The 26,608-nt window shown below is 49.6% G+C and overlaps 1 protein-coding gene across 1 annotated transcript in view; it reads left to right on the top strand.

The window, feature by feature from the left end:
* The window catches only part of LOC139278237 (1,5-anhydro-D-fructose reductase), a 26,906-nt gene extending 603 nt beyond the window's left edge, over positions 1–26,303 (top strand). The window contains exons 2-11 of the mRNA XM_070896880.1: positions 8,660–8,800; positions 10,981–11,148; positions 11,944–12,060; positions 13,749–13,826; positions 14,991–15,107; positions 19,284–19,396; positions 23,032–23,119; positions 24,572–24,655; positions 25,537–25,619; positions 25,988–26,303. Of these exons, the coding sequence (XP_070752981.1) occupies positions 8,660–8,800; positions 10,981–11,148; positions 11,944–12,060; positions 13,749–13,826; positions 14,991–15,107; positions 19,284–19,396; positions 23,032–23,119; positions 24,572–24,655; positions 25,537–25,619; positions 25,988–26,027 (1,029 nt within the window). The 3' untranslated portion in view covers positions 26,028–26,303. The remainder of the gene's footprint in view (positions 1–8,659; positions 8,801–10,980; positions 11,149–11,943; positions 12,061–13,748; positions 13,827–14,990; positions 15,108–19,283; positions 19,397–23,031; positions 23,120–24,571; positions 24,656–25,536; positions 25,620–25,987) is intronic.
* The last annotated feature ends 305 nt before the right edge of the window (positions 26,304–26,608 follow it).

The following is a 26,608-nucleotide window of genomic DNA, read 5'->3' as shown; positions in this document are numbered from 1 at the left end:
CCCCTGTCTCTCGCCCCCCCCACCCCCTGTCTCTCGCCCCCCCACCCCCTGTCTCTCGCCCCCCCCACCCCCTGTCTCTCGCCCCCCCACCCCCTGTCTCTCGCCCCCCCCACCCCCTGTCTCTCGCCCCCCCACCCCCTGTCTCTCGCCCCCCCACCCCCTGTCTCTCGCCCCCCCCACCCCCTGTCTCTCGCCCCCCCCACCCCCTGTCTCTCGCCCCCCCACCCCCTGTCTCTCGCCCCCCCACCCCCTGTCTCTCGCCCCCCCACCCCCTGTCTCTCGCCCCCCCACCCCCTGTCTCTCGCCCCCCACCCCCTGTCTCTCGCCCCCCCCACCCCCTGTCTCTCGCCCCCCCACCCCCTGTCTCTCGCCCCCCCCCCCCCTGTCTCTCGCCCCCCCACCCCCTGTCTCTCGCCCCCCCACCCCCTGTCTCTCGCCCCCCCACCCCCTGTCTCTCGCCCCCCCCACCCCTGTCTCTCGCCCCCCCACCCCCTGTCTCTCGCCCCCCCCACCCCCTGTCTCTCGCCCCCCCCACCCCCTGTCTCTCGCCCCCCCACCCCCTGTCTCTCGCCCCCCCCACCCCCTGTCTCTCGCCCCCCCCACCCCCTGTCTCTCGCCCCCCCACCCCCTGTCTCTCGCCCCCCCACCCCCTGTCTCTCGCCCCCCCACCCCCTGTCTCTCGCCCCCCCCACCCCCTGTCTCTCGCCCCCCCACCCCCTGTCTCTCGCCCCCCCCACCCCCTGTCTCTCGCCCCCCCCACCCCCTGTCTCTCGCCCCCCCCACCCCCTGTCTCTCGCCCCCCCCACCCCCTGTCTCTCGCCCCCCCACCCCTGTCTCTCGCCCCCCCCACCCCCTGTCTCTCGCCCCCCCCACCCCCTGTCTCTCGCCCCCCCCACCCCCTGTCTCTCGCCCCCCCCACCCCCTGTCTCTCGCCCCCCCCACCCCCTGTCTCTCGCCCCCCCCACCCCCTGTCTCTCGCCCCCCCACCCCCTGTCTCTCGCCCCCCCCACCCCCTGTCTCTCGCCCCCCCACCCCCTGTCTCTCGCCCCCCCCACCCCCTGTCTCTCGCCCCCCCCACCCCCTGTCTCTCGCCCCCCCCACCCCCTGTCTCTCGCCCCCCCCACCCCCTGTCTCTCGCCCCCCCCACCCCCTGTCTCTCGCCCCCCCACCCCCTGTCTCTCGCCCCCCCACCCCCTGTCTCTCGCCCCCCCCCACCCCCTGTCTCTCGCCCCCCCCACCCCTGTCTCTCGCCCCCCACACCCCCTGTCTCTCGCCCCCCCCCCCCTGTCTCTCGCCCCCCCAACCCCCTGTCTCTCGCCCCCCCCCCCTGTCTCTTCCCCCCCCCTGTCTCTTCCCCCCCCTGTCTCTTCCCCCCCCTGTCTCTTCCCCCCCCTGTCTCTTCCCCCCCCCTGTCTCTTCCCCCCCCCTGTCTCTTCCCCCCCCCTGTCTCTTCCCCCCCCTGTCTCTTCCCCCCCCCTGTCTCTTTCCCCCCCCCTGTCTCTTCCCCCCCCCTGTCTCTTCCCCCCCCCTGTCTCTTCCCCCCCCCTGTCTCTTCCCCCCCCCTGTCTCTTCCCCCCCCCTGTCTCTTCCCCCCCCCTGTCTCTTCCCCCCCCTGTCTCTTCCCCCCCCTGTCTCTTCCCCCCCCTGTCTCTTCCCCCCCCTGTCTCTTCCCCCCCCTGTCTCTTCCCCCCCCTGTCTCTTCCCCCCCCTGTCTCTTCCCCCCCCTGTCTCTTCCCCCCCCTGTCTCTTCCCCCCCCTGTCTCTTCCCCTCTCCCCCCCTGTCTCTTCCCCCCCCTGTCTCTTCCCCCCCTGTCTCTTCCCCCCCCTGTCTCTTCCCCCCCCTGTCTCTTCCCCCCCCTGTCTCTCTCTCCCCCCTCCCCTGTCTCTCTCTCCCCCCCCCTGTCTCTCTCCCCGCCCCGTCTCTCTTTCCCCCCCCCGTCTCTCTTTCCCCTCCCCCCCGTCTCTCCCCTCCCCCACCCCCTGTCTCTCCCCTCCCCCACCCCCTGTCTCTCCCCCCCCCCACCCCCTGTCTCTCCCCCCCCCCACCCCCTGTCTCTCCCCCCCCACCCCACTGTCTCTTCCCCCCCCCCACCCCCTGTCTCTCTTCCCCCCCATCCCCTGTCTCTCTTCCCCCCCATCCCCTGTCTCTCTCCCCCCCCATCCCCTGTCTCTCTCCCCCCCCATCCCCTGTCTCTCTCACCCCCCACCCACTGTCTCTCTCCCCCCCCCACCCCCTGTCTCTCTCCCCCCCCCCACCCCCTGTCTCTCCCCCCCCCCCCACCCCCTGTCTCTCTCCCCCCCCACCCCCTGTCTCTCTCCCCCCCCACCCCCTGTCTCTCTTCCCCCCCCACCCCCTGTCTCTCTTCCCCCCCCCACCCCCTGTCTCTCTTCCCCCCCCCACCCCCTGTCTCTCTTTCCCCCCCCCCACCCCCTGTCTCTCTTCCCCCCCCCCACCCCTTGTCTCTCTCCCCCCCCCCCCCACCCCCTGTCTCTCTTCCCCCCCCACCCCCTGTCTCTCCCCCCCCCACCCCCTGTCTCTCCCCCCCCACCCCCTGTACCCCCTGTCTCTCCCCCCCCCCCACCCCCTGTCTCTCCCCCCCCACCCACCCCCTGTCTCTCCCCCCCCACCCCCTGTCTCTCCCCCCCCCACCCCCTGTCTCTCCACCCCCTGTCTCTCCCCCCCCCACCCCCTGTCTCTCCCCCCCCCCCACCCCCTGTCTCTCCCCCCCCCCACCCCCTGTCTCTCCCCCCCCCCACCCCCTGTCTCTCCCCCCCCCCACCCCCTGTCTCTCCCCCCCCCCCACCCCCTGTCTCTCCCCCCCCCCCACCCCCTGTCTCTCCCCCCCCCCCCACCCCCTGTCTCTCCCCCCCCCCCACCCCCTGTCTCTCCCCCCCCCCCACCCCCTGTCTCTCCCCCCCCCCCACCCCCTGTCTCTCCCCCCCCACCCCCTGTCTCTCCCTCCCCCCACCCCCTGTCTCTCCCCCCCCCACCCCCTGTCTCTCCCCCCCCCCACCCCCTGTCTCTCCCCCCCCCCACCCCCTCTCTCCCCCCCCCCACCCCCTGTCTCTCCCCCCCCCCACCCCCTGTCTCTCCCCCCCACCCCCTGTCTCTCTCCCCCCTCCCCCCCCTCTCTCCCCCCTCCCCCCCTCTCTCCCCCCTCCCCCCCCCCTCTACCCCCTGTCTCTCTCCCCCATCCCTCTGGAAATCCAAATACATCACATCCACTGGTTCCCCTTATCCACCTTGCTCGTTATATCCTCAAAGACCTCCAGCAAATTTGTCAAACCTGATTTCCTTTTCATAAAACCATGGTGTATGATTGAAGTATGCTTTTCCAAATGTACTGCTTCCTTAATAATGGACTCCAGCATTTTCTCAACCACAGATATTAGGCTAACCGGTTTATAATTTCCTGCTTTATGTCTGCCTCCTTTTTTAAATGGGGCGTTACATTTGCGGTTTTCCAATCCGCTGGGACTTTCCCAGAATCCAGGGGATTTTGGTAGATTACAACCAATGTATCCAGTATCTCTGCAGCCACTTCTGTTAAGACCCTAGGATGTGAGCCATCAGGTCCAGGGGACGTGTCCACCTTTAGTCCCATTATTTTACTGAGTACTACTTCTTTAATGACAGTGATTGCATTAAATTCCTCCCTCACTATAGCCCCTTGATTATCCACTATTGGGATGTTTTTAGTGTCTTCTACCATGAAGACTGATATAAAATATTTGTTCAACGTCTCTGCCATTACCCTGTTTCCCATTATTAATTCCCCAGTCTCATCCTCCAAGGGACCAACATTTACTTTAGCCACTCTTTTCCTTTTTATGTACCTGTCTGTTACTATCTGTTTTTATATTATTATGTGCTAGTTGACTTTCATAATCTATCTTCCCCCTCTATTATTTTTTTAGTTGTTCTTTGCTGGCTTTTAAAAGTTTCCCAATCCTCTGGCTTCCCACTAGTCTTGGCCATATTGTATGCCCTTGTTTTCAATTTGATACCATCCGTTATTTTCTTAGTTAGCCACGGATGGTTATCCCTTCTCTTACAGTCTTTCCTTCTCATTGAAATATATTTTTGTTGCGAGTTATGAAATATGTCCTTAAATGTCTGCCACTGCTCATCAACCGTCCCATACTTTAGTCTATTTTCCCAGTCCGCTCCAGCCAACTCTGCTGTCATACCTTTGTAGTCTTCTTTATTTATGTTTGGGACACTGGTTTGAGATCCAACTTTCTCACCCTCCAACTGAATTTGAAATTCAAGCATGTTATGGTCACACATTCCTAGAGGATCCTTTACTAGGAGATCATTTATTAATCCTGTCTCATTACTCAGTAGTCCACAATAAGGAGATTAGAACTGTACGCAGTACTCCAGGTGTGACCTCACCATCGCCCTGTACAGTTGTAGCAGGACTTTCCTACTTTTATACTCCATCCTCCTTGCAATAAAACATTCCATTTGCCTTCCTAATGACTTGCTGTACCTGCATGCTAGCTTTTTGTGTTTCATCTACAAGGACCCCTAGATCCCTCTGTACCGCGGCATTTTGTAGTCTCTCTCCATTTAAACAATAATTTGCTTTTTTATTCTTCCTACCAAAGTAAATAACCTCACATTTTCCCACATTATACTCCATCTGCCAATTTTTTGCCCACTCACTTAACCTGTCTATAATCCCTTTGCAGATTCTTTTGAGTCCTCTTCACAACTTGCTTTCTCACCTATTTTGTATCATCAGTAATATTTGGCTATATTACACTTGGTCCCTTCATCCAAGTCATTAATATAGATTGTAAATAGTTAAGGCCCAGTACTAATCCCTGTGGAACCCCACTAGTTACAGTTTGCTAACCTGAAAATGACTCATTTATCCCAACTCTCTGTTCTCTGTTAGTTAGCCAATCCGCTATCCATGCTAATATTTTACCCCCATCCCCATGAGCACTTACCTTGTGCAGTAACCTTTTATGTGGCACCTTTTCGAATGCCTTCTGGAAATCCAAATACACCACATCCACTGGTTCCCCTTTATCTTCCCTGTTCTTTACATCCTCAAAGAACTCTAGCACATTTGTCAAACATGATTTCCCTTTCATACAATCAAGCAGAGTCAGCATGTTTTTATTATGCTTTTCGAAATGTCCTGCCACTACTTCCTTAATGGACTGAGCTCCCTGTCGCTTATCATTTTCATTCTCTGCTCCACTCCCACTCTAATCTCTCTCTTCACAAAAGAAGGGGACGATGCCGACGTTGAAGTTAAGGAGGAAGAGAGTGAAACATAGAAAATATGTGCAGGAGTAGGCCATTCGGCCCTTCAAGCCTGCACCACCATTCAATATGATTATGGCTGATCATGCAACTTCAGTACCCCATTCCTGCTTTCTCACCATACCCCTTGATCCTTTTAGCCATAAGGGTCACATCTAACTCCCTTTTGAATATATCTAACGAACTGGCCTCAACAACTTTCTGTGGTAGAGAATTCCACAGGTTCACAATTCTCTGAGTGAAGAAGTTTGTCCTCATCTCGATCCTAAATGTCTTACCCCTTATCCTTAGACTGTGATCCCTGGTTCTGAACTTCCCTAACATCGGGAACATTCTTCCTGCATCTAACCTGTCCAGTCCCGTCAGAATTTTATGTTTCTATGAGATCCCCTCTCATTCTTCTAAATTCCAGTGAATATTAGCCTAGTTGATCCAGTCTTTCTTCATATGTCAGTCCTGCCATCCTGGGAATCAGTCTGGTGAACCTTCGCTGCACTCAATAGCAAGAATTTCCTTCCTCAGATTAGGAGACCAAAACTGTACACTATTCAAGGTGTGGCCTCCCCAAGGCCCTGTACAACTGCAATAAGACCTCCCTGCTCCTATACTCAAATCCTCTCACTATGAAGGCCAACATGCCATTTGTCGCCTTCACCGTCTGTTATACCTGCATGTCAACTTTCAATGACTGATGTACCATGACACCCAGGTCTCGTTGCACCTCCCCTTTTCCTAATCTGTTACCCTTCAGATAATATTCTGCCTTTGTGTTTTTGCCACCGAAGTGGATAACCTCACATTTATCTACATTATACTGCATCTGCCATGCATTTGCCCACTCACCTAACCTGTCCAAGTCACCCTGCAGCCTCTTGGCATCCTCCTCACAGCTCACACTGCCACCCAGCTTAGTGTCATCTGCAAACTTGGAGATATTACATTCAATTCCTTCATCTAAATCATTAATGTATATTGTAAATAGCTGGGGTCCCAGCACTGAACTTTGCGGTACCCCACTAGTCACTGCCTGCCATTCTGAAAAGGACCCGTTTATCCCGACTCTCTGCTTCCTGTCTGCCAACCAATTCTCTATCCACGTCAATACATTACCCCCAATACCATTCTATTGGATAGGACAAACATAAGAGAGGAAGTATTAGGGGGTTTAGCATCTTTGAAAGTAGATAAATTGGCAGGACATGATGAAATGTATCCTCGGTTATTAAAAGAAGCAAGGGAGGAAATTGCGGAGGCTCTGACCATTATTTTCCAATCCTCTCTGGCTACAGGAGTTGTGCCAGACGATTGGAGAACCACTAATTTGTACCATTGTTTAAAAAGGAAAGAAGGGATCAGCCGAGTAATTACAGACCAGTTAGTTTAACCATGATGGTGGGCAAATTATTGGAATCAATTCTGAGGGACTGTATAAATCTTCATTTAGAAAGACACGGATTATTCAAGGACAGTCAGCATGGATTTGTTAAGAGAAGGTCGTGTCTGACTTGATTGAATTTTTTGATGAGGTAACTAGGAGGGTCGATGAGGGTAATGCATTTCATGTAGTCTACATGCATTTTAGCAAGGCTTTCGACAAGGTCCCACATGGCAGGCTGATCAGAAAAGTAAAAGCCCATGGGATCTAAGAGCAAGTTGGATCCAAAATTGGCTCAGAGGCAGGAAGCAAAGGGTAATAGTTGATGGGTGTTTTTGTGACTGGAAGGCTGTTTCCAGTCAGGTTCCACAGGGCTCAGTACTAGGTCCCTTGCTTTTTGTAGTATATATTAATGATTTAGGGGGCATGAATAAAGACATTTGCAGATGATTCAAAAATTGGCCGTGTGGTTGACAGTGAGGAGGAAATCTCCAGACTGCAGGAAGATATCGATGAACTGGTCAGTTGGGCAGAAAAGTGGAAAATGGAATTCAATCCGGAAAAGTGTGAGGTAATTCATTTGGGGAGGAGCAACAAGGCAAGGGAATACACAATAAATGGGAGGATATTGAGAGGTGTGCAGGAACAGAGGGACCTTGAAGTGTATGTCCACAGATCCTTAAAGGTAGCAGGACAGGTTGATAAGGTAGTTAAAAAGGCATACGGAATGCTTTTCTTTATTAGCCGACGCATAGAATATAAGAGCAGGGAAGTTATGCTGGAACTGTATACAACACTAGTTAGGCCACAGCTCTAGAGTACTGCGTGCAGTTCTGGTCACCACATTACAGGAAGGATGTGATTGCACTAGAGAGGGTGCAGAGGAGATTTACGAGGATGTTACCAGGACTGGAAAATTTTAGCTATGAGGAAAGATTGGCTAGGCTGGGGTTATTTTCTTTGGAACACAGGACGCTGAAGGGAGATTTAATTGAGGTGCATAAAATTATGAGGGCACTAGACAGAGTGGATAGGAAGGACCTGTTTCCCTTAGCAGAGAGGTCAATAACCAGGGGGCATAGATTTAAAATAGTTGGTAGAAGGATTAGAGGGGAGACGAGGAAAACATTTTTTACCCAAAGGGTAATGGGGGTCTGGAACTCACTGCCTGAAAGGGTGGTAGAAACCCTGATCGCATTTAAAAAGTGCTTGGATGTGCACTTAAAGAGCTGTAACCGACAGGGCTACGGCCTCGTGCTGGAAGGTGGGATTAGGCTGGGTAGCTCTTTCTCGTCTGGCACGGACACGATGGGCTGAAGGGCCTCCTTCTGTGTCGTAATTTTCTATGATTCCATCCTCGGCCTCCTACATTGTTGCAGTGAAGCACAGCGCAAGCTCAAGGAGCAGCACCTCATCTTTTGTTTAGGCACTTTACAGCCTTCTGGACTCAACATTGTCTTCAACAATTTCAAACCGTAACCTCTGCCCCTATATTTTTTTTCTGTTTTTATTTTCTCTTTCCCATGGTAGCTGTTAATAATTCTGCCATTTGCACCCTGCCTAGGCGCAAATTTTGTTTCTTAACTTGTCCCATTACCATCTTTTTGTCTAGCACCATCATCCCTTTTGTCTCTGAATCACTTCTGCCTTCCGCCCAATCACAGACCTTCCCTTTTGTTCTCTCCTCCCCTCCCCTCCCCCCTTTCCCTGCCCCTCCCCTTGTTTAAAAACCTGTTACATCTCTAACTTTTTCTAGTTCTGACGAAGTGTCATCGACCTGAAACGCTAACTCTGTTTCTCTCTGCACAGCTGCTACCTGAACTGCTGAGTAGTTCCAGTATTTCCTGTTTTTATTTCCGATTCCAACACCCGCAGCATTTTGCTTTCGTGTCCCCTGTTGATTAAATTGAATCCCTGACAATGATTTAGCAGATGGGTGACACATTCCTAAATGTGCTTTGTCTGCAGATCCCGGGCTGAAATCGCTGTTGGTTTTGTAGCTGAGGTTTTGCAGGGCACCAGGTCAAGGCAGTGGGCCGGGGAGTGAGGCATCAAGCAGGAATCTAACATTCACGGTCGGGGTGAGTGCCCTGTTGCTGTTTGATGAGAAAAGTCAATGTTTACGGCGACTATTGCAACAGGTTAGTGTCCCAACAGAACTAGAAAGGACTTCACACATGGAGCTGCCAGTGGAAACTTACCATGTGGGAATTACAGGCGATCCATGCTCAAAACAATCCACTCAATGCTTTCAACATAGCAAAATCCTTACTGTATTGACAGATATATACCCTGCCTTTATACACCGATATATGGCCTGCCTTTATACACAGATGTATACTCCGCCTTTACACAGATGTATACCCCGCCTTTATACACAGATGTATACCCCGTCTTTATACACCGATATATACCCTGCATTATGGTCCTTATGCATGAAACACAAAAAGTTAGTATGCAGGTACAGCAAGTAATCAGAAGGCAAATGGAATGTTGGCCTTTATTGCAAGGGGGATAGAGTATAAAAGCAGAGATGTCCTGCTACAACTGTACAGGATATTGGTGAGGCCACACCTAGAGTACTGCGTACAGTTTTGGTCTCCGTATTTAAGAAAGGATATACTTGCATTGGAGACTGTTCAGAGAAGGTTCACTAGGTTGATTCCGGAGATGAGGGGGTTAACTTATGAACTTAGGTTGAGAAGAATGAGAGGTGATCTTATCGAAACATATAAGTTAATGAGGGGCTCGACAAGGTGGATGCAGTGAGGATATTTCCACTCATAGGAGAAACTAAAACTAGGGGGCATAGTCTCAGAATAAGGGGCCGCCCATTTAAAACTGAGATGAGAAGGAATTTCTTCTCTGAGGGCTGTAAATCTGTTAAACTCTCTGCCCTGGAGAGCTGTAGAGGCTGGGTCATTGAATATATTTAAGGCGGAGATAGATAGTTTTTTGGGCGATAAAGGAATAAAGGGTTATGGGGAGCGGACAGGGAAGTGGAGCCGAGTCCATGATCTTATTAAATGGCGGAGCAGGATCGAGGGGATAAATGGCCTACTCCTGCTCTAGTTCTTATGTTTGTACACCGAGATATACCCTGCCTTTATACACCGAGATATACCCTGCCTTTATACACCGAGATATACCCTGCCTTTATACACCGAGATATACCCTGCCTTTATACACAGATATATATACCCTGCCTTTATACAGATATATATCCTCCCATCCAAAGGTATTCACCCACTGTGCACTGTCCTTCACCCTGGCACCAAGGAGGTAACGCACCATGATCACTGCTGCAAAAAGGCCGTCTATCCCTCTAATAAATGAATCTCCCACCGCTGCCATTCACCTATTCTCCCCCTGGGTAACCATGTGCCAAAACAATGCTTCTGACTCCCCTCCCAATCTTGTCCCATCACAGGCACTTGGCACTGAATATCCACTGGACAGTTTTAGATACACAGGATTTCCTGACTCCTCTCTGCCCTAATATCTCCATAAGTGGCTCGGTGTGAACTTTTGTTTGTTAACACTCTTGTGAAACGTGTAGGGATGTTTTACGATGTTAAAGATGCTATATAAATACAAATGGTTGTTAGCGGGCAGGGTCAGCGCGAGGGGTTAGCATGATGCTCGAGCAACAACCTTCCAACACCTTAGTCTGTGTCTCCTCCTCCTGGGTATCTCGTGGATGCAGCAAGCCCCCAACATCACTTCACACACATAACTAGCTTTTTAATTTCATTTACCATTTTTCTAAATCTAACTCGTCTACGTTGGTTTCTTAACTCTGCCCAATCCTGGGATATTGCTGCATTATTTACAACATTAAAGAACCATTAATCCATTTACAGGCAGTGTAAAGGGAGCTTTACTCTATGTAATCCGTGCTATACCTGCCCTGGTGCTCCTCCCGTGATTGGTGCTTTAATGACTTTCTCTGGCATAAAATGTGTATGAGCACAAGCAGTAAATGAACATATTTACCTGAGGATTGTATTGCCCTGACTTGCAGGGGCTGGGCGGTAAGTGCTGATAAGTGCAGCCTGCTTGTTTCTGCAAGGGAAGTGATCAGAGGGTTGTGTGTTTGGGGTCAGGGCTGGGATTGTGTTCAGGGTAGCATGGTTAGGGGTCAGGGTTCGAGTGGCCTGTACTGCATCTCTGTCCTCACTCATCTCCTGCTGGCTAGTTAATGCCCTGCTCCTGGTTGCAAGTTCTCTGCATTCCTGGCACATGATTTTTTTTAAAGCTTTGTCTTTGTTTGCTAGTTGTGTGATGCCCATGCTGATTTCTGGAATATTTCTTTGTGCAGTCGGAGCCTGGAGTGGTGGGCGAGGCTGTTTCAGCCGCTATCGATGCTGGTTACCGGCACATTGATGGAGCTTATTCCTACCAGAATGAGACAGAGGTGGGAGCTGCTGTGAAGAGGAAGATTGATGAAGGAGTGGTTACAAGAGAAAACCTCTTCATAGTCAGTAAAGTAAGTGTTGGTCGAATACTCGCGTATTTCAGTCCATTGATTTTAATAATTCTGCAGCTGATGTTATTTCGGTGTCTCAGTCACCAGATGTTATTTCACCAGCAATCGTGACCAACGTGAGAAGCCGAACCATGTTTCTGCATTGGGGCTTGTCGTGTCACGCATCAGGACCAAGCACTGATACAGTTAACCTGGCAGTGACCAAGCAATGAGCCAGCGCTAGTTACAGTTAACCTGGCAGTGACCAAGCACTGAGCCAGCGCTAGTTACAGTTAACCTGGTGGTGACCAAACACTGAGTCAGCACTAGTTACAGTTAACCTGGCAGTGACCAAGCACTGAGCCAGCGCTAGTTACAGTTAACCTGGTGGTGACCAAACACTGAGTCAGCACTAGTTACAGTTAACCTGGCAGTGACCAAACACTGAGTCAGCACTAGTTACAGTTAACCTGGCAGTGACCAAACACTGAGTCAGCACTAGTTACAGTTAATCTGGCAGTGACCAAACAATGATACTGTATTGTAATTCAATATTGGTGGTAGTGCTTCGGGTCAGATGTTGAGTCAGTGCCAGTGAAATGCGAGTCCATTAAGGGACCTTTGGACAGACAGTTTACAAAGCAGCTTTGTGCATAACCTGAATTATAAATAGTGCTGTCTAAAAACTGCCCCTTGTTCTTAAACTCCAAGTGAAACTTGTAGCTAGAATTTAGCAGGCCTTCACTGTGTTGCTCATGAGTTGATTTCCTGTGTGCCCAGATCCAAATGTTCCATCAACTGCGCTCTCTCTTCCAGCTGTGGTGCACATTCCATGCTCCAGTAGATGTGAAACCGAGTTTGATGGAAACACTCTCAGCCTTGCAGCTTACTTATCTGGACCTCTACCTCATCCACTTCCCTGTGGGATTCCAGGCAGGTGCAGTTACTGTCAAATCGTGGTACAGTCGTTCATTGTTAACCCAGGCTATCTTAACCTTTCACCTCATTCTTAACCCAGACTGGCCCAGAAATCCCAGTCGGCTGCTTCCCACGCGCGATTGGGTAAAAAAAACGTTAAAAAAATGCGCACTTACCTTATCCTGCTGTGCCCACGCGAGTTCCCGGTCCTGAAGCCTCCTCTTGACTGCGCGTCGCAGCGCGTGCACGTCAGGACATGCGTAGGGCTGGAGCTGCAGTCACATGGCTCTGGGCAGCCAATCAGGTAAGTATGTTCTCATTCATAATAATGGGAACTCTGTTAGTTATTATGAATGAGAAACAGCCCCCAAACACCCAAAACCAATAATAAAAAATAGAAAAAATACACCACATATTTTTATTAATTTAAATTAGTTATTTATGTATTTAAAAAATACATATTTTCACTTTTTTTAAATTATGGTGTAAAATAAACTTACTGTAGTAGGGGAGGTTCTTAACAATAAAATGTGTTTTTATAATTTTATTTTTAAATGTTTTTGTGTATTTTAAAACTCTTACGCCTGTAAAAATAGGCTATGCGCCTGCTTTTATCAGGCGCAAGAGTTTTGAGGACATTCGCTGGGCAAGATATGGGTAAATCCCGCAATCTTGCCCAAGCAAATGTCCTCGCTCCTGAGATGCGTTGGATCTGTCGGAAAAGCTGGTTTTTAGCACATGCGCATTGTGCGCTGGAAACCGGCTTTTGCGATGCCTTCCCGGGTCCGTAGACACTCAGTACGGACCCGGGAGGCCGGAATTTCTGCACCACTATCTTAACCTTTCACCTAGGAATCATGGAACAGTACAGCAGAGAAGGAGGCCATTCGGCCCATCGATTCTGCGCCGGCTCTTTCGAAGATCAATCCAGTCAGTCCCACTCCCCCGCTCTTTCCCCACAGCCCTGCAATTTTTTCTCCTTCAAGTATTTATCTAATTCCCTTTTGAAGATAACGATTGAATCTGTATCTACCACCCCAGCAGGGAGTGCATTCCAAATCCTAACCACTCGTCTAAAACCGCTTTCTTCATGTCGCCTCTGGTTCTTTTGCCAAACTCATTATCGACCAGCTCATTCTTAACCCAGGGTATTGCCTTAACATTACATGGGAGTGTTCAGAACACGGGAAATGGCGATGCTTTCTGTGAGGTGTGCGATTGGTCTGTGCGAAGAGTCCTGGGCCAGTCACAATTCCCATTTCCAAAGGGTAACAGCGCTGGCAGGTGGTGAGCGAGGGAACTGCAGCCCTACCTTCAATTTAAATCCTTCCTAAGACGCAAACACACACTCAAATTTGCAAGGAACATTTAAATAAATTTTATGTTCTTAATCTTCATGGTTCTTTCTTCAGATTTACAACAGGTTTGTGTGAAAACAAGTTTATTTAGTTGAATAGATATATCACACACCCCTCACTAACACTAATATATCCAACTCCCCTCACTGCAACACTGATGTACCTCTCACTGCAACACTGATATACCCCACACCCCTCACTGTAACACTGTGATAGACCCCAAATCCCTCATTGTAACACTGATATGCCCCTCACTCCTCACTGTAACACTGATATACCCCACACATCTCACTGTAACACTGATATACCTGTGTTATATCCAATAAATTATTTTCTCTTGAACAGAAAGTGTTGGGTGAGCTGTTCCCTGTGCGTGACAACAACATGCTGGTGAGTGAGATTGACTACGTGGACACGTGGAAGGTGAGTCCTGAGTGGAATGCGATTGCAGATCAGTTTGTTCGCAAAGAATTGGGACCGAATGCAGGATGCATAGGATAGAAGCTGGGAATAACTGATATTTTTTAAATCCTGTGGGTTTCTAGCTACTTGGCATCACCATTATACCCGAGACAGGGACAGGATATGGGAAGTGCCAACTTGCCCCGCTGCCTGTCTGGCCAAGATCGGGATCTTCTGCAGGCTCGAGCGTGTTCTATAGGGATGAGCTCTCTTGCTGTTCTGTAAGAATAAGCACACTCTCCCTGTTCTATGGGGTTGAGCAAACTCTCCCTGTTCTATGGGGTTGAGCACACTCTCTCTGTTCTATGGGATTGAGCCACTCTCCCTGTTCTATGGGGTTGAGCGCACTCTCCCTGTTCTATGGGGTTGAACACACTCTCCCTGTTCTATGGGGTTGAGCGCACGCTCCTTGTTCTATGGGATTGTGCTGCTCTCCCTGTTCTATGGGGTTGAGCTGCTCTCCCTGTTCTATGGGATTGAGCTGCTCTCCCTGTTCTATGGGATTGAGCTGCTCTCCCTGTTCTATGGGATTGAGCTGCTCTCCCTGTTCTATGGGGTTGAGCTGCTCTCCCTGTTCTATGGGGTTGAGCTGCTCTCCCTGTTCTATGGGATTGAGCGCACTCTCCCTGTTCTATGGGGTTGAGCACACTCTCCCTGTTCTATGGGATTGAGCTGCTCTCCCTGTTCTATGGGATTGAGCGCACTCTCCCTGTTCTATGGGGTTGAGCGCACTCTCCCTGTTCTATGGGGTTGAGCTGCTCTCCCTGTTCTATGGGGTTGAGCTGATCTCCCTGTTCTATGGGGTTGTGCGCACGCTCCCTGTTCTATGGGGTTGAGCGCACTCTCCCTGTTCTATGGGGTTGAGCGCACTCTCCCTGTTCTATGGGGTTGAGCGCACTCTCCCTGTTCTATGGGGTTGAGCGCACTCTCCCTGTTCTATGGGGTTGATTGCACTGCCTGTTCTATGGGATTGAGCGCACTCTCCCTGTTCTCCAGGGTTGAGCACACTGCCTGTCACATGGGGCATGGTACAGATTCTGATTGCCAGGTCTAGATTTTTCTACAGGCCTTGTTGATATGGTGTGCCCTCACAGTACAGAAATGCTGCTTTGCTTTTACCGACAGGCGATGGAGGCTCTGGTTGATGAGGGGCTGGTGAAATCTATCGGTGTTTCTAATTTTAACGTTTCTCAGCTACAAAGACTCCTGTCAGTGGCCCGTATAATTCCTGCAGTCAACCAGGTAATTATCTTCTACTGCATGGACTATGACATCTCTCTTTAACGTCACCGTGTAAATTGATTTACAAAGCCCATTTTGATCAACCTACTCCATCTGGCTATGTCATCCTGAACTCACTTGCTGTCCTCTTCGCCTGTATCCTCCAGTCTAAATCGCACGCATAAATAAATGGGAACACCACTGTTTACAGCATCCATTAACCACTATGTTTCTATCCTTTAACCAACTACCTACCCTCACTGCCACACACCCTTTATTTTTTTAATTATTTATTGATAGGATGTGGGCGTCGCTGGCAAGGCCAGCATTTATTTCCCATCCCTAATTGTCCCTCAAGAAGGTGGTGGTGAGCCACCTTCTTGAACAGGTGCAGTCCGTGTGGTGACTGTGCTCTCACAGTGCTGTTAGCCAGGGAGATCTAGGATATTGACCCAGCGACGATGAAAGAATGGCCAATATATGTCCAATAATTTTAATATTTTTAATAACATATTTTCGATATGTTTAACGGCGCAATCCTTAGTTTTATCAACAAGCCCCCTGTGCGGCATCTTACCAGACACCTTGTGAAAATCTACACACAACATCCTCCGCATTTCCTTTATCCATAATCTCTGTTCCAATCATTTGTTTCAGTATTTTTTACTTATCTATAGTAACTATCCAATTGCCGCACCTCCACAGGTGCTAATATGTGATGAAAACAGAAAATGCTGGAAATACTCAGCAGGTCAGGCACTATCTGTGGAGAGAGAATCCGAGTTAACTTTTCAAGTCAGTGACCTTTAATCAGAACGGTTCTGACGAAAGATCATCGACCTGAAACATTAACTCTGTCTCTCTCTCTCTCTCTCCACAATGCTGCCTGACCTGCTGAGTGTTTCCAGCATTTTCTGTTTTTATTTCAGATTTCCAGCATCCGCAGTATCTTCCGTTTGTACTAATATGTGGACGTTTGTCTGTGCCTGTGCATGTTGGTGCGTGCAGGTACGTCTGTCTGTGTGTGCATGTGCGGGTCTGTCTCTGCTTGAGTGTGTTGCTGGCATTTTGTGTGTGGGAACAGGAAGTTACATAAGGACATAAGAATTAGGAGCAGGAGTAGGCCATACAGCCCCTCGAGCCTGCTCCGCCATTCGATGAGATCATAGCTGATCTTCGACCTAAACTCCACTTTCCCACCAATCCCCATATCTGTTGATTATCCTCGAGTCCAAATACCTATCTATCTCAGCCTTCGATATACTCATCAATTCTGCATCTGCAGCCCTTTGGGGCAGAGAATTCCAAAGATTCACAACCCTCTGAGTGAAAAAATTCCTCCTCATCGCAGTCTTAAATGACGGTTATCCTGAAACTATGGTCCCTAGTTCTAGACTCTCCAGTCAGAGAAAATAACCTCTCAGTATCTACCCTGTCAGTCCCCTCAAAATCTTGTATGTTTCAAGAATCTCATTCTTATAAACTCCAGAGAGTATGGGCCCATTCTACTCAATCTCTACTCATCGGACAACCCTCTCATTCCAGGGTGAACCTTCGTTGCACCACCTAATGCAAGTATGTCCTTCCTCAGATAAAACTGTGGCCAAAACTGTGCACAGTGCTCCAGGAGTGGTCTCACCGAGGCCCTGTACAATTGTAGCAGGACTTCCTTACCCTTATACTCCAACCCTCTTGCAATAAAGGCCAACATGCCATTTGCCTTCCTTATTGCATGCTGTACCTGCATGCAAAGTCTCTGTTTCCTGAACGAGGACACCTAAATCTCTCTGAACACCAACATTTAACAGTTTCTCTCCAATTAAAAAATATTCTGTTTTTCTATTCTATTCTTCCTACCAAACTGAATAACCTCACATTTTCCATCATTATACTCCATCTGTCACCTTATTTGGTTTCCATATTTACGAAAGGATATAATTGCTTTGGAGGCAGTTAGAGAAGGTTCATTAGATTGATTCCGGAAATGAGGGAGTTGACTTACGAGGAAAGGTTGAGTAGGTTGGGCCTCTACTCATTGGAATTCAGAAGAATGAGAGGTGATCTTATCGAAACGTATAAGATTATGAAGGGGCTTGAAAAGGTGGATGCAGAGAGAATGTTTCCACTGATGGGGGAGACTAGAACAAGAGGGCATGATCTTAAAATAAGGGGCCACCCATTTAAAACAGAGATGAGAAGGAATTTACTGCCTCAGAGAGCTGTGGACATTGAATAAATTTAAGACAGAAATAGACAGCTTCTGGAATGATTAGGGGTTATGGGGAGTGGGCAGGGAAATGGAGCTGAGTCCATGATCAGATCAGCCATGATCTTATTGAATGGCGGAGCAGACTCGAGAGGCCGTTTGACCTACTCCTGCTCCTATTTCTTATGTTCTTATTTCCCACTCACTTAATCCCTTTGCAGACTCATTTGTGTGCTCCTCGCTGCTTACTTTCCCAACTAGCTTTGTATCATCAGCAAACTTTGATACATTGCACTCAGTCCCTTCTTCTATGACCAGCCATATAAATACTGTGGCTACAAGAGAAGGTCAGAGGCTGGGTATTCTGTGGCGAGTGTCTCACCTCCTGACTCCGCAAAGCCTTTCCACCATCTACAAGGCACAAGTCAGGAGTGTGATGGAATACGCTCCACTTGCCTGGATGAGTGCAGTTCCAACAACACTCAAGAAGCTCAACACCATCCAGGACAAAGCAGCCCGCGTGATTAGCACCCCATCCACCACCTTCAACATTCACTCCCTCCACCACCGGCACACCGTGGCTGCAGTGTGTATCATCTACAAGATACACTGCAGCAATTCGCCAAGGCTGCGGGGAAAGCGTGGGGGAGTGGGACTTGCTGATGTACTCTTCCAGAGAGCCGCCATGGGCTCGACGGGCCGAATGGCCTCCTTCTGTGCTCTAACCGTTCTATGATTCTAAGGCTTCTTCGACAGCACCTTCCAAACCCGCAGCTCCCACCACCTAGAAGGACAAGGGCAGCAGGTGCATGGGAACACCATCACCTCCAAGTTCCCTTCCAAGTCACACACCATCCTGACTTGGAAATATATTGCACTGTTGGGAGTACCTTCACCCCACGGACTGCAGCGGTTCAAGTAGGTGGCTCACCACCACCTTCTCAAGGGCACTTAGGGATGGGCAATAAATGCTGGCTATGCCAGAGACGCCCACATCCCAGGAGCAAATTTTTTTTTAAGTCATTAATATAGATTGTAAATAGCTGAAGCCCAAGCACTGATCCCTGTGGCACCCCACTAGATACAGCCTGCCAAGCGGAAAATGACTGTTTTCTGTCCATTATCCAAACCTCTGCCCATGCTAATATATTACCCCCAACCCCATGAGCCTTTTTCTTGTGTAGCAACCTTTTATGTAACACCTTATCGCATGCAATATACTACATCCACTGGCTCCCCTTTCCTCTGCTAGTCACATCCCCAAAACACTCTTAATAACTTTGTCAAACACGATTTCCCTTTCATAAAGCCACATTGACTCTTCCTAATCATGCTATGATTTTTAAGTGCCCTGTTATCACTTGCATAATAATGGATTCCAGCATTTTCCCCATGACTAATTTCAGGCTAACTGGCCTGTAGTTCTCTGTTTTCTCTCTCGCCTTTCTTGAATAGCGGAGTTACATTCGCTGTCTTCCAATCCACTGGGGCTGTTCCAGAATCTAGGGAATTTTGGAATATCACACCAATGCATCCACTATCTCTGGAACCATCTCTTTTCGAACCCTAGGATGTAGCCCATCGGATCCAGGGGACTTGTTGGCTTTTAGTCCCATGAGTTTATCATACTTTTTGTCTATTGATATGAATTACTCCCATTGGCCTCTTGGTTTCCCACTATTTTTGGTTTGCTTTTTGTGTCTTCTACTGTGAAGACACATACAAAATATTTGCAATGGGCCATAGGCAGACTAAGGGAATGGGCAAAGCTGTGGAGATGGATTTCAGTGTGGGGAACTGTGAGAGCATCCACTTTGGATCTGAGAAAGACAAATCAGAATATTTTCTTAATTGTGAGAAACTAGAAACTGTGGAGGAGCAAAGAGGTTTAGAGGTTCAAGTACAGGAATCACCAAGTGCTGGTGTGCAGTGTCAGGTGTCTCACGGTAATCATTTTTTGGCTTCTTTCTTCATGTCAATTTTATTTACAGGTGGAACTTCATCCGTACCTGACTCAGCCTGAGCTGGTGGAGTTCTGTTCGTCCAGAGACATCACGGTGACAGCATTTAGCCCACTCGGGTCTCCTGGTCGCATTCAGTCCAAGTGAGTATGAGACAGTAAGAAGCCCTACTGTTGACATTGTCCTTTCAATGTTCCATTGCCACTCCCTAGGTTTGATCATCTGTGATGACAGAACTGGAGAAATTGAACTAAAGAGTGTCAGACCAGACCTGATGTGATTTCCACAGGAGAGTTCTCACTGTATCAATTTGCTTATTAAAGAGAGCTTGCTGAATATCTGAAGTTCAGAAAGCGATAGAGACGATTACGTGCTGTGCAAAAGAATATTTATTCTATGCTTCTGGGGCCTTGGGAATATCCACAAAATCAAAAGATTGTGCCGTTGGATAATTTTGGTACAAAGCTTCATTTTGAGAATCTTCTTTTGTTTCTTCAATTCTTCAGAGGATTTGATAAATGGGGAGGAGTCTGTGACCATAGATTATGGCCCTCACAAGAGTATTGGCTGTGTGTCTCCCTGTCTCTGTGTGTGTCTCCCTGTCTGTGTGTGTGTGTGTGTGTTTGTGTGTGTGTGTGTGTGTGTGTGTGTGTGTGTCTCTCTCTCTCTCTCTCTGTCTCTGTATGTGTCTCTCTCTCTCTCTCTGTCTCTGTGTGTGCCTCTCTCTCTGTCTGTGTGTGTGTGTGTGTGTGTCTCTCTCTGTCTCTCCATGTGTGCCTCTGTCTCTGTCTCCGTGCCCGCGTCTCTCTGTCTCCGTGCCCGCGTCTCTCTGTCTCCGTGCCCGCGTCCCTGTGTCTCCGTGCCCGCGTCCCTGTGTCTCCATGCCCGCGTCCCTCTGTCTCCGTGCCCGCGTCCCTCTGTCTCCGTGCCCGCGTCCCTCTGTCTCCGTGCCCGCGTCCCTCTGTCTCCGTGCCCGCGTCCCTCTGTCTCCGTGCCCGCGTCCCTCTGTCTCCGTGCCCGCGTCCCTCTGTCTCCGTGCCCGCGTCCCTCTGTCTCCGTGCCCGCGTCCTTCTGTCTGTCTCTGTCTGTGCAGGCGTGTCTCTGTGCGGCGTGTCTGTCTGTAGGTTTGTGTGTTTCTATGTGTGTGGGCGTGCCTCTCTGTCTCTGGGTTTGTGTGTGTAGTCTGTGTGTCTCTCTGTCTGTGTATCTGTGCGTATACGGGTTACAACAGACATGATCTTCACGACGCGACAACTGCAAGAGAAATGCAGGGAACAGCACTGACCCTTGTACATGGCCTTCTTTGACCTCACAACAGCCTTTGACACTGTTAATCCCCAAAAGTTTGTCGCCATCTTCTGCCTGCTCCACGGCGACATGCAAACCGTGATCCTGACCAACAGATCCACCACAGACCCAATCCACGTCCGGACCAGGGTCAAGCAGGGCTGCGTCATTGCGCCAACCCTCTTCTCGATCTTTCTCGCTGCAATGCTCCATCTCACGTTCAACAAGCACCCCACTGAAGTTGAACTAAACTATTGAACCAGTGGGAACCTGTTCAACCTTCGTTGCCTCCAGGCCAGATCCAAGACCATCCCAACTTCTGTCATCGAGCTACAGTACACGGATGACGCTTGCGCCTGCGCACACACAGAGGCTGAACTCCAAGCCATCGTCAACATCTTCACTGAGGCGTACGAAAGCATGAGCCTTACACTAAACATCCGTAAGACAAAGGCCCTCCACCAACCTGACCCCACCACACAGCACTGTCCCCCGGTCATCAAAATCCATGGCACGGCCTTGGACAACGTGGACCACTTTCCATACCTCGGGAGCCTACTATCAGCAAGGGCAGACATCGAAGATGAGGTCCAACACCGCCTCCAGTGTGCCAGCGCAGCCTTCGGTCGCCTGAGGAAGAGTGTGCAAAGATCAGGCCCTCAAATCTGGCACCAAGCTTATGGTCTACAGGGCTGTAGTGATACCCGCCCTCCTATATGGCTCAGAGATGTGGACCATATACAGTAGACACCTCAAATCGCTGTTGAAATACCACCAACGCTGTCTCTGCAAGATCCTGCAAATCCCCTGGGAGGACAGATGCACCAACGTCAGTGTTCTCGATCAGGCCAACATCCCCAGCATCGAAGCACTGACCACACTCGACCAGCTCCGTTGGGTGGGCCACATCGTCCATATGCCCGACACAAGACTCCCAAAGCAAGCGCTCTACTCGGAACTCCTACACGGCAAGCGATCCCCACCAGGGCAGAGGAAACGTTTCAAGGACACCCTCAAAGCCTCCTTGATAAAAATGCAACATCCCCACCGACACCTGGGAGTCCCTGGCCAAAGACCGCCCTAAGTGGAGGAAGAGCATCCGGGAGGGTGCTGAGCTCCTTGAGTCTCGTCGCCGAGAGTATGCAGAAATCAAGCGCAGGCAGCGGAAGGAGCGTGCGGCAAACCTGTCCCACCCTCCCTTACCCTCAACCACTGTCTGTCCCACCTGTGACAGAGACTGTAATTCCCGTATCGGACTGTTCAGTCACCTGAGCACTCACTTTTAGAATGGAAGCAAGTCTTCCTCGATTTCAAGGGGTTGCCTATGATGATTATGTAACTCTGTGATTAGATAAATGGGGAACAGATTACAGCGGCTCGCGCAAGCTCATTGGCGGTTCCATACTTTCCTTCAATTATCCTCCCCCACCGTTCCTCCTTCCTGAAGGCGGTGTCTCATGCCCAAACACCGTCCTCCATGTGCAAGTACAAGTAAGCATCACAGCTCAGCCCTTTCTGCCCTCGCCCTAAACCTGCCCACAGGACCTGGGGTGTTTCTGCCTCACTAGTCCAGTGCCTGGGATCATCCTTGTCTATATGGGTCAGTATCATCCCATTTACTTCACACAACAATAACACATTGCATTTATATAGCGCCTTTAACGTAGTACAACATCTCGAGGCGCTTCACAGGGTGTAATCAAACAAAATTTGACACTGAACCACATAAGGAGATATTGGGGCAGATGGTCACAGAGGTAGGTTTTAAACAGTGTCTTAAGGGAGGAGAGAGAGGTAGCGATGTTTCAGGGGAAACTCCAGAGCTTAGGGCCCAGGCAGTTGAAGGCGCAGCCGCCAATGTTGGAGTGATTATAATCAGGGATGCGCAAGGGGCCAGAATTGAACTGGAGGGTTGTGTGGCTGGAGGAGGTTACAGAAATAGGGAGGGGTGAGGCCATGGAGATATCTGAAAACAGGGATGAGAACTTTTAAAACCAAGACATTGTTTCACCGGGAGCCAATGTAGGTCAGCGAGCACAGGGGGTGATGTGTGATCGGGACTTGGTGCGAGTTAGGACACGAGCTGCAGAGTTTTGGATCACCTGTAGTTTACGGAGGGTAAAATGTGGGAGACCAGCCAGGAGTGAGTTGGAGTAGTTCAGTCTAAAGGTAACAAAGGCATGGATGAGGGTTTCAGCAGCAGATGAGCTGAGGCAAGGGCGGAGTCCAGCGATGTTACGGAGGTGGAAATAGGCGGTTTCAGTGATGGCGCAGATATGTGGTCGGAAGCTCATCTTGGTCAAATATGACACTAAGGTTGCAAACAGTGTGGTTCAGCCTCAGACAGTTACCAGCCCTCGGGTCATCTTGGTATCTGAAGCAAAGCCAGCACAAGTCCTATATTTTCTGTAGGAATTTGAGAAATTCTGCATGAGATGCAGGTTGAGTTCATGAATAGAATGATGAATTTATCAATAACTTACTGTTACAGAGTGAATGATTCTGCTGATCCAAAGGACCTTCTCAAGGATCCAGTGGTGAAAGTGATTGCAGAGAAGCATAGGAAGAGCCCAGCCCAGGTGCGATGATTGTGGGACATTGATTAAAAAGCTAATTTACAAAGTCAGGATCGAGAAACGGAAGCACACTCTAATTGTGAAAACTCAGATTAAGACTTGAATGGTTGACAGCCAATGCTGTATCAATCCCAACCTAAGCGCACTGCCCCACTCTCCCCATAGCCCTGTATCAATCCCAACCTAATCCCACTGCCCCGCCCAGTCCCCATAGCTCTGTATCAATCCCAACCTAATCCCACTGCCCCACTCACTCCCCGTAGTCCTGTATCAATCCCAACCTAATCCCACTGCCCCACTCACTCCCCATAGCCCTGTATCAATCCCAACCTAATCCCACTGTCCCACTCTCCCCATTACTTTGTATCTTACTCTGCGTCAAATAGTTATCTCATTTTCCCTTAATAAAATCCTCCCGTGTTAAGGTGTTCCATGCTCTCAACAATCCTCTGTGAAAAGAAATTTCTCCTAACCCTCTCCTCACAGTGCCCTGAATGTCCTTTCTATGATGAAAAAAGACTGGATTTATATAGCACCTTTCACCACCACCTGATGGCTCAAAGTGCATTATGCCAATGAAGTACTTTTTGAAGTGTATTCACTGCTGTAATGTAGGAAATGCGGCAGCCAATTTGCGCACAGCAAGCTCCCACAAACAGCAATGTGATAATGACCAGATAATCTGTTTTTTTTAAGTTGATTGAGGGATAAATATTGGCACCAGGGATAACTCCCCTGCTCTCCTTCGAAATAGTGCCATGGGATCTTTTACGTCCACTTGAGAGAGCAGACGGGACCTCGGTTTAACGTCTCCTCCAAATGACGGCACTTCCGACAGTGCAGTGCTCCATCAGCACTGCACTGGGAGTGTCAGCCTAGATTTTTTGTGCTCAAGTCCCTGGAGTGGGACTTGAACCCACAACCTTCTGACTCAGAGGCGAAGGTGCGACCCACTGAGCCAGAGGTGACACTGGCACCTAAAACTAACCACAGTCTCTCTATGACCTCACCAATGTTACAAAAAAATCATGATCACTTCTGTATTCTTGTAATCTCTATCCCTATTTATAAAACCAAAACATGGGTTTATCCATCTGCACTCGCACCTTCAGGGGATTCTGTTTCTAATCCTGGGGTGTCTCTCTTCACCACATTCTTCAGTGTGTTTCCATTGGCTTTTCACTCATTCTTTATTCTCCCAAAATATATTACCTCACACTTCTCTACATTAAATTGCATCTTCCTGCCTGCCTGCCCACCCTGCGCACCTGTCTATCTTCAGGAAGTCCTTCACAGTTCTTGTAGCTGTTTGCCAAGCTTGCTTTATTTTGCTAATTTCTCTCCATGGTTCTCCAGTGAAGAAAGAGGCCTCATGTGCCTGGTCAAGAGTCCCACACACATCCGCACTCTGCACCCGTCTCTCCCTTGGAACTAATTGTCCTTTGTTGTACACAGGTCTTGTTGCGTTTTCATGTCCAGAGAAATATAGCAACTATTCCAAAGAGCGTTTCGCCAGCAAGGATCAGGGAGAACGCTGAGGTAAACTTCTCACAGACAGCCACCCGGTCGCTCGGCCAATGGCAGCAGCCCATCCAGTCGCTCGGCCCCACCTGGTCGCTCGGCCAATGGGAGCAACCCACCTGGTCGCTTGGCCAATGGAAGCACCCCACCCGGTCACCCAATCAAAGGGTGGAAATAGTGGAACATGCTTTGATCCACTGATGCTGAGAGTATAACGTTCAGTGGCCCTTTTGGAGTTTGATCTTTTTCCTGTGTCCGTACACTCTGTGCTGCTCAGGAACAGTAGTGCGAGGAAAAGGGAGGGCTGTGGGGGGAAGGGGGAGGCGGGGCTGGGGAGGGGGGAAGGCTGGCCCCTGGGGACTGAATCCCGACACACGGGTGGCAGAGAAGGAAAGTATTTCCGATTCTATGGAACTGTTGCGATTCAGAAACCATCTCCTTTTACTACACATTCAGTACCTCCGTTACCTGCACCAATCTTGCACCAACACACACCCCAGAGATCCCATTACACGATCCTATATCGCTTGAGAGGGATCATCTCTCCAGGGCATAAGGTAGACTAAGTTAACCATTCATGCTTAGGGATTCTGACTTCAAACAAAACTCTAAACTCTCTGGGTAACGGGCAGCTTTGGTCACTGACCAGGTTTGATATTTGATAAACTGCAATTGTCTTCAGCATCCCGGGGCAAGAGAGGGGCCGGATGTGCAGGTCGAACTCTCGGGTCTTGCTGCCCTACCCCCTCCTCCAGCCTCTGGGGCTTCGGTACAAAGTCCTGCTTCAGGAGAGGGTGGGAAACACTGGTAGCAGCTGCCACAGATGGTGAAGAGGCCAGTGCTCTCTTGTCTGAGGGTTTGCAAAGCTTCATCTTGACATTGTCTTGTTTTTGTTACAGATTTTTGACTTTGAGCTGATGGAGGAGGACTTACAGTCGCTGCTCGCATTAAACAAGAACTGGAGGGTTTGTCAGTTAAATATGTAAGTCGGTCAAATGTGGTCTTATCCTCACCGTGGGGGCGGGTTGTGGAGTGAACATCAGAGTGGGATTAGACTGGGTGGGATATTAAAGGGTATGGGGTGTGAGGGGGAGAGTGGGATTAGACTGGGTGGGATATTAAAGGGTACGGGGTGTGAGGGGGAGAGTGGGATTAGACTGGGTGGGATATTAAAGGGTACGGGATGTGAGGGGGAGAATGGGATTAGACTGGGTGGGATATTAAAGTGTGAGGGGGAGAGTGGGATTAGACTGGGTGGCTCGTGTTGAATAACATATGGTCTCAGATAATATACAAATAAATCCTGGCGAATGAGGTGAATTAATTCAATGTTTTATTTGCTTCCTCCAGGTTGCAGGGTCATCGATTTTATCCATTTAAAGATTCCTGATCAGCCGAGCTGCAAGTATCTCCGCGCAGACCCCAACTCCCACAGGTGCTGCCTCTTGCCTCTGGGTTCAGGGACGCCTTCTTTAAAAGCGATCGTCTTTACACAAACAATCATTGTGAGGTTTCCCTGTTACTGCTGCCCTTTCTGCAGAGTTTGAGGCTGTTTTGGGGTTTGGGGCTGTTTCAGGGTGTATCGCTATATCTGATTATTATTTGATCAGTAATTTGATTATTTAATTTGGAAAATAAACTTTCAAAAACTGTCAGACAACAAAAACGTTTTACCTTTGATTTAATCTGTGACCCCCCATCTATTTAATCACAGACTCCGACCTCTAGTAGGTGGGTACATAGGAACAGGAGGAGGCCGTTCAGGCCCTCGAGCATGTTTCTACATTCAGTGAGATCATGGCTGATCTGTATCTTAACTCCATCCATCCGCCCTGGCTTCATATTCATTAATACCCTTGACTAGCAAAAATATAGCGGTCTCCGATTTAACAACAACAACAACTTTACCTTTAACGTAGTAAAATGTCCCAAGGTGTTTCACAGGAGCATTATCAAACAAAATTTGACCAT

The sequence above is a fragment of the Pristiophorus japonicus genome, chromosome 13 (assembly GCF_044704955.1).
Source record: "Pristiophorus japonicus isolate sPriJap1 chromosome 13, sPriJap1.hap1, whole genome shotgun sequence".
NCBI lineage: Eukaryota > Metazoa > Chordata > Chondrichthyes > Pristiophoridae > Pristiophorus > Pristiophorus japonicus.
The sequence above is the reverse complement of the archived record's forward strand: the minus strand, read 5'-3'. Positions and strand labels throughout refer to the sequence as shown.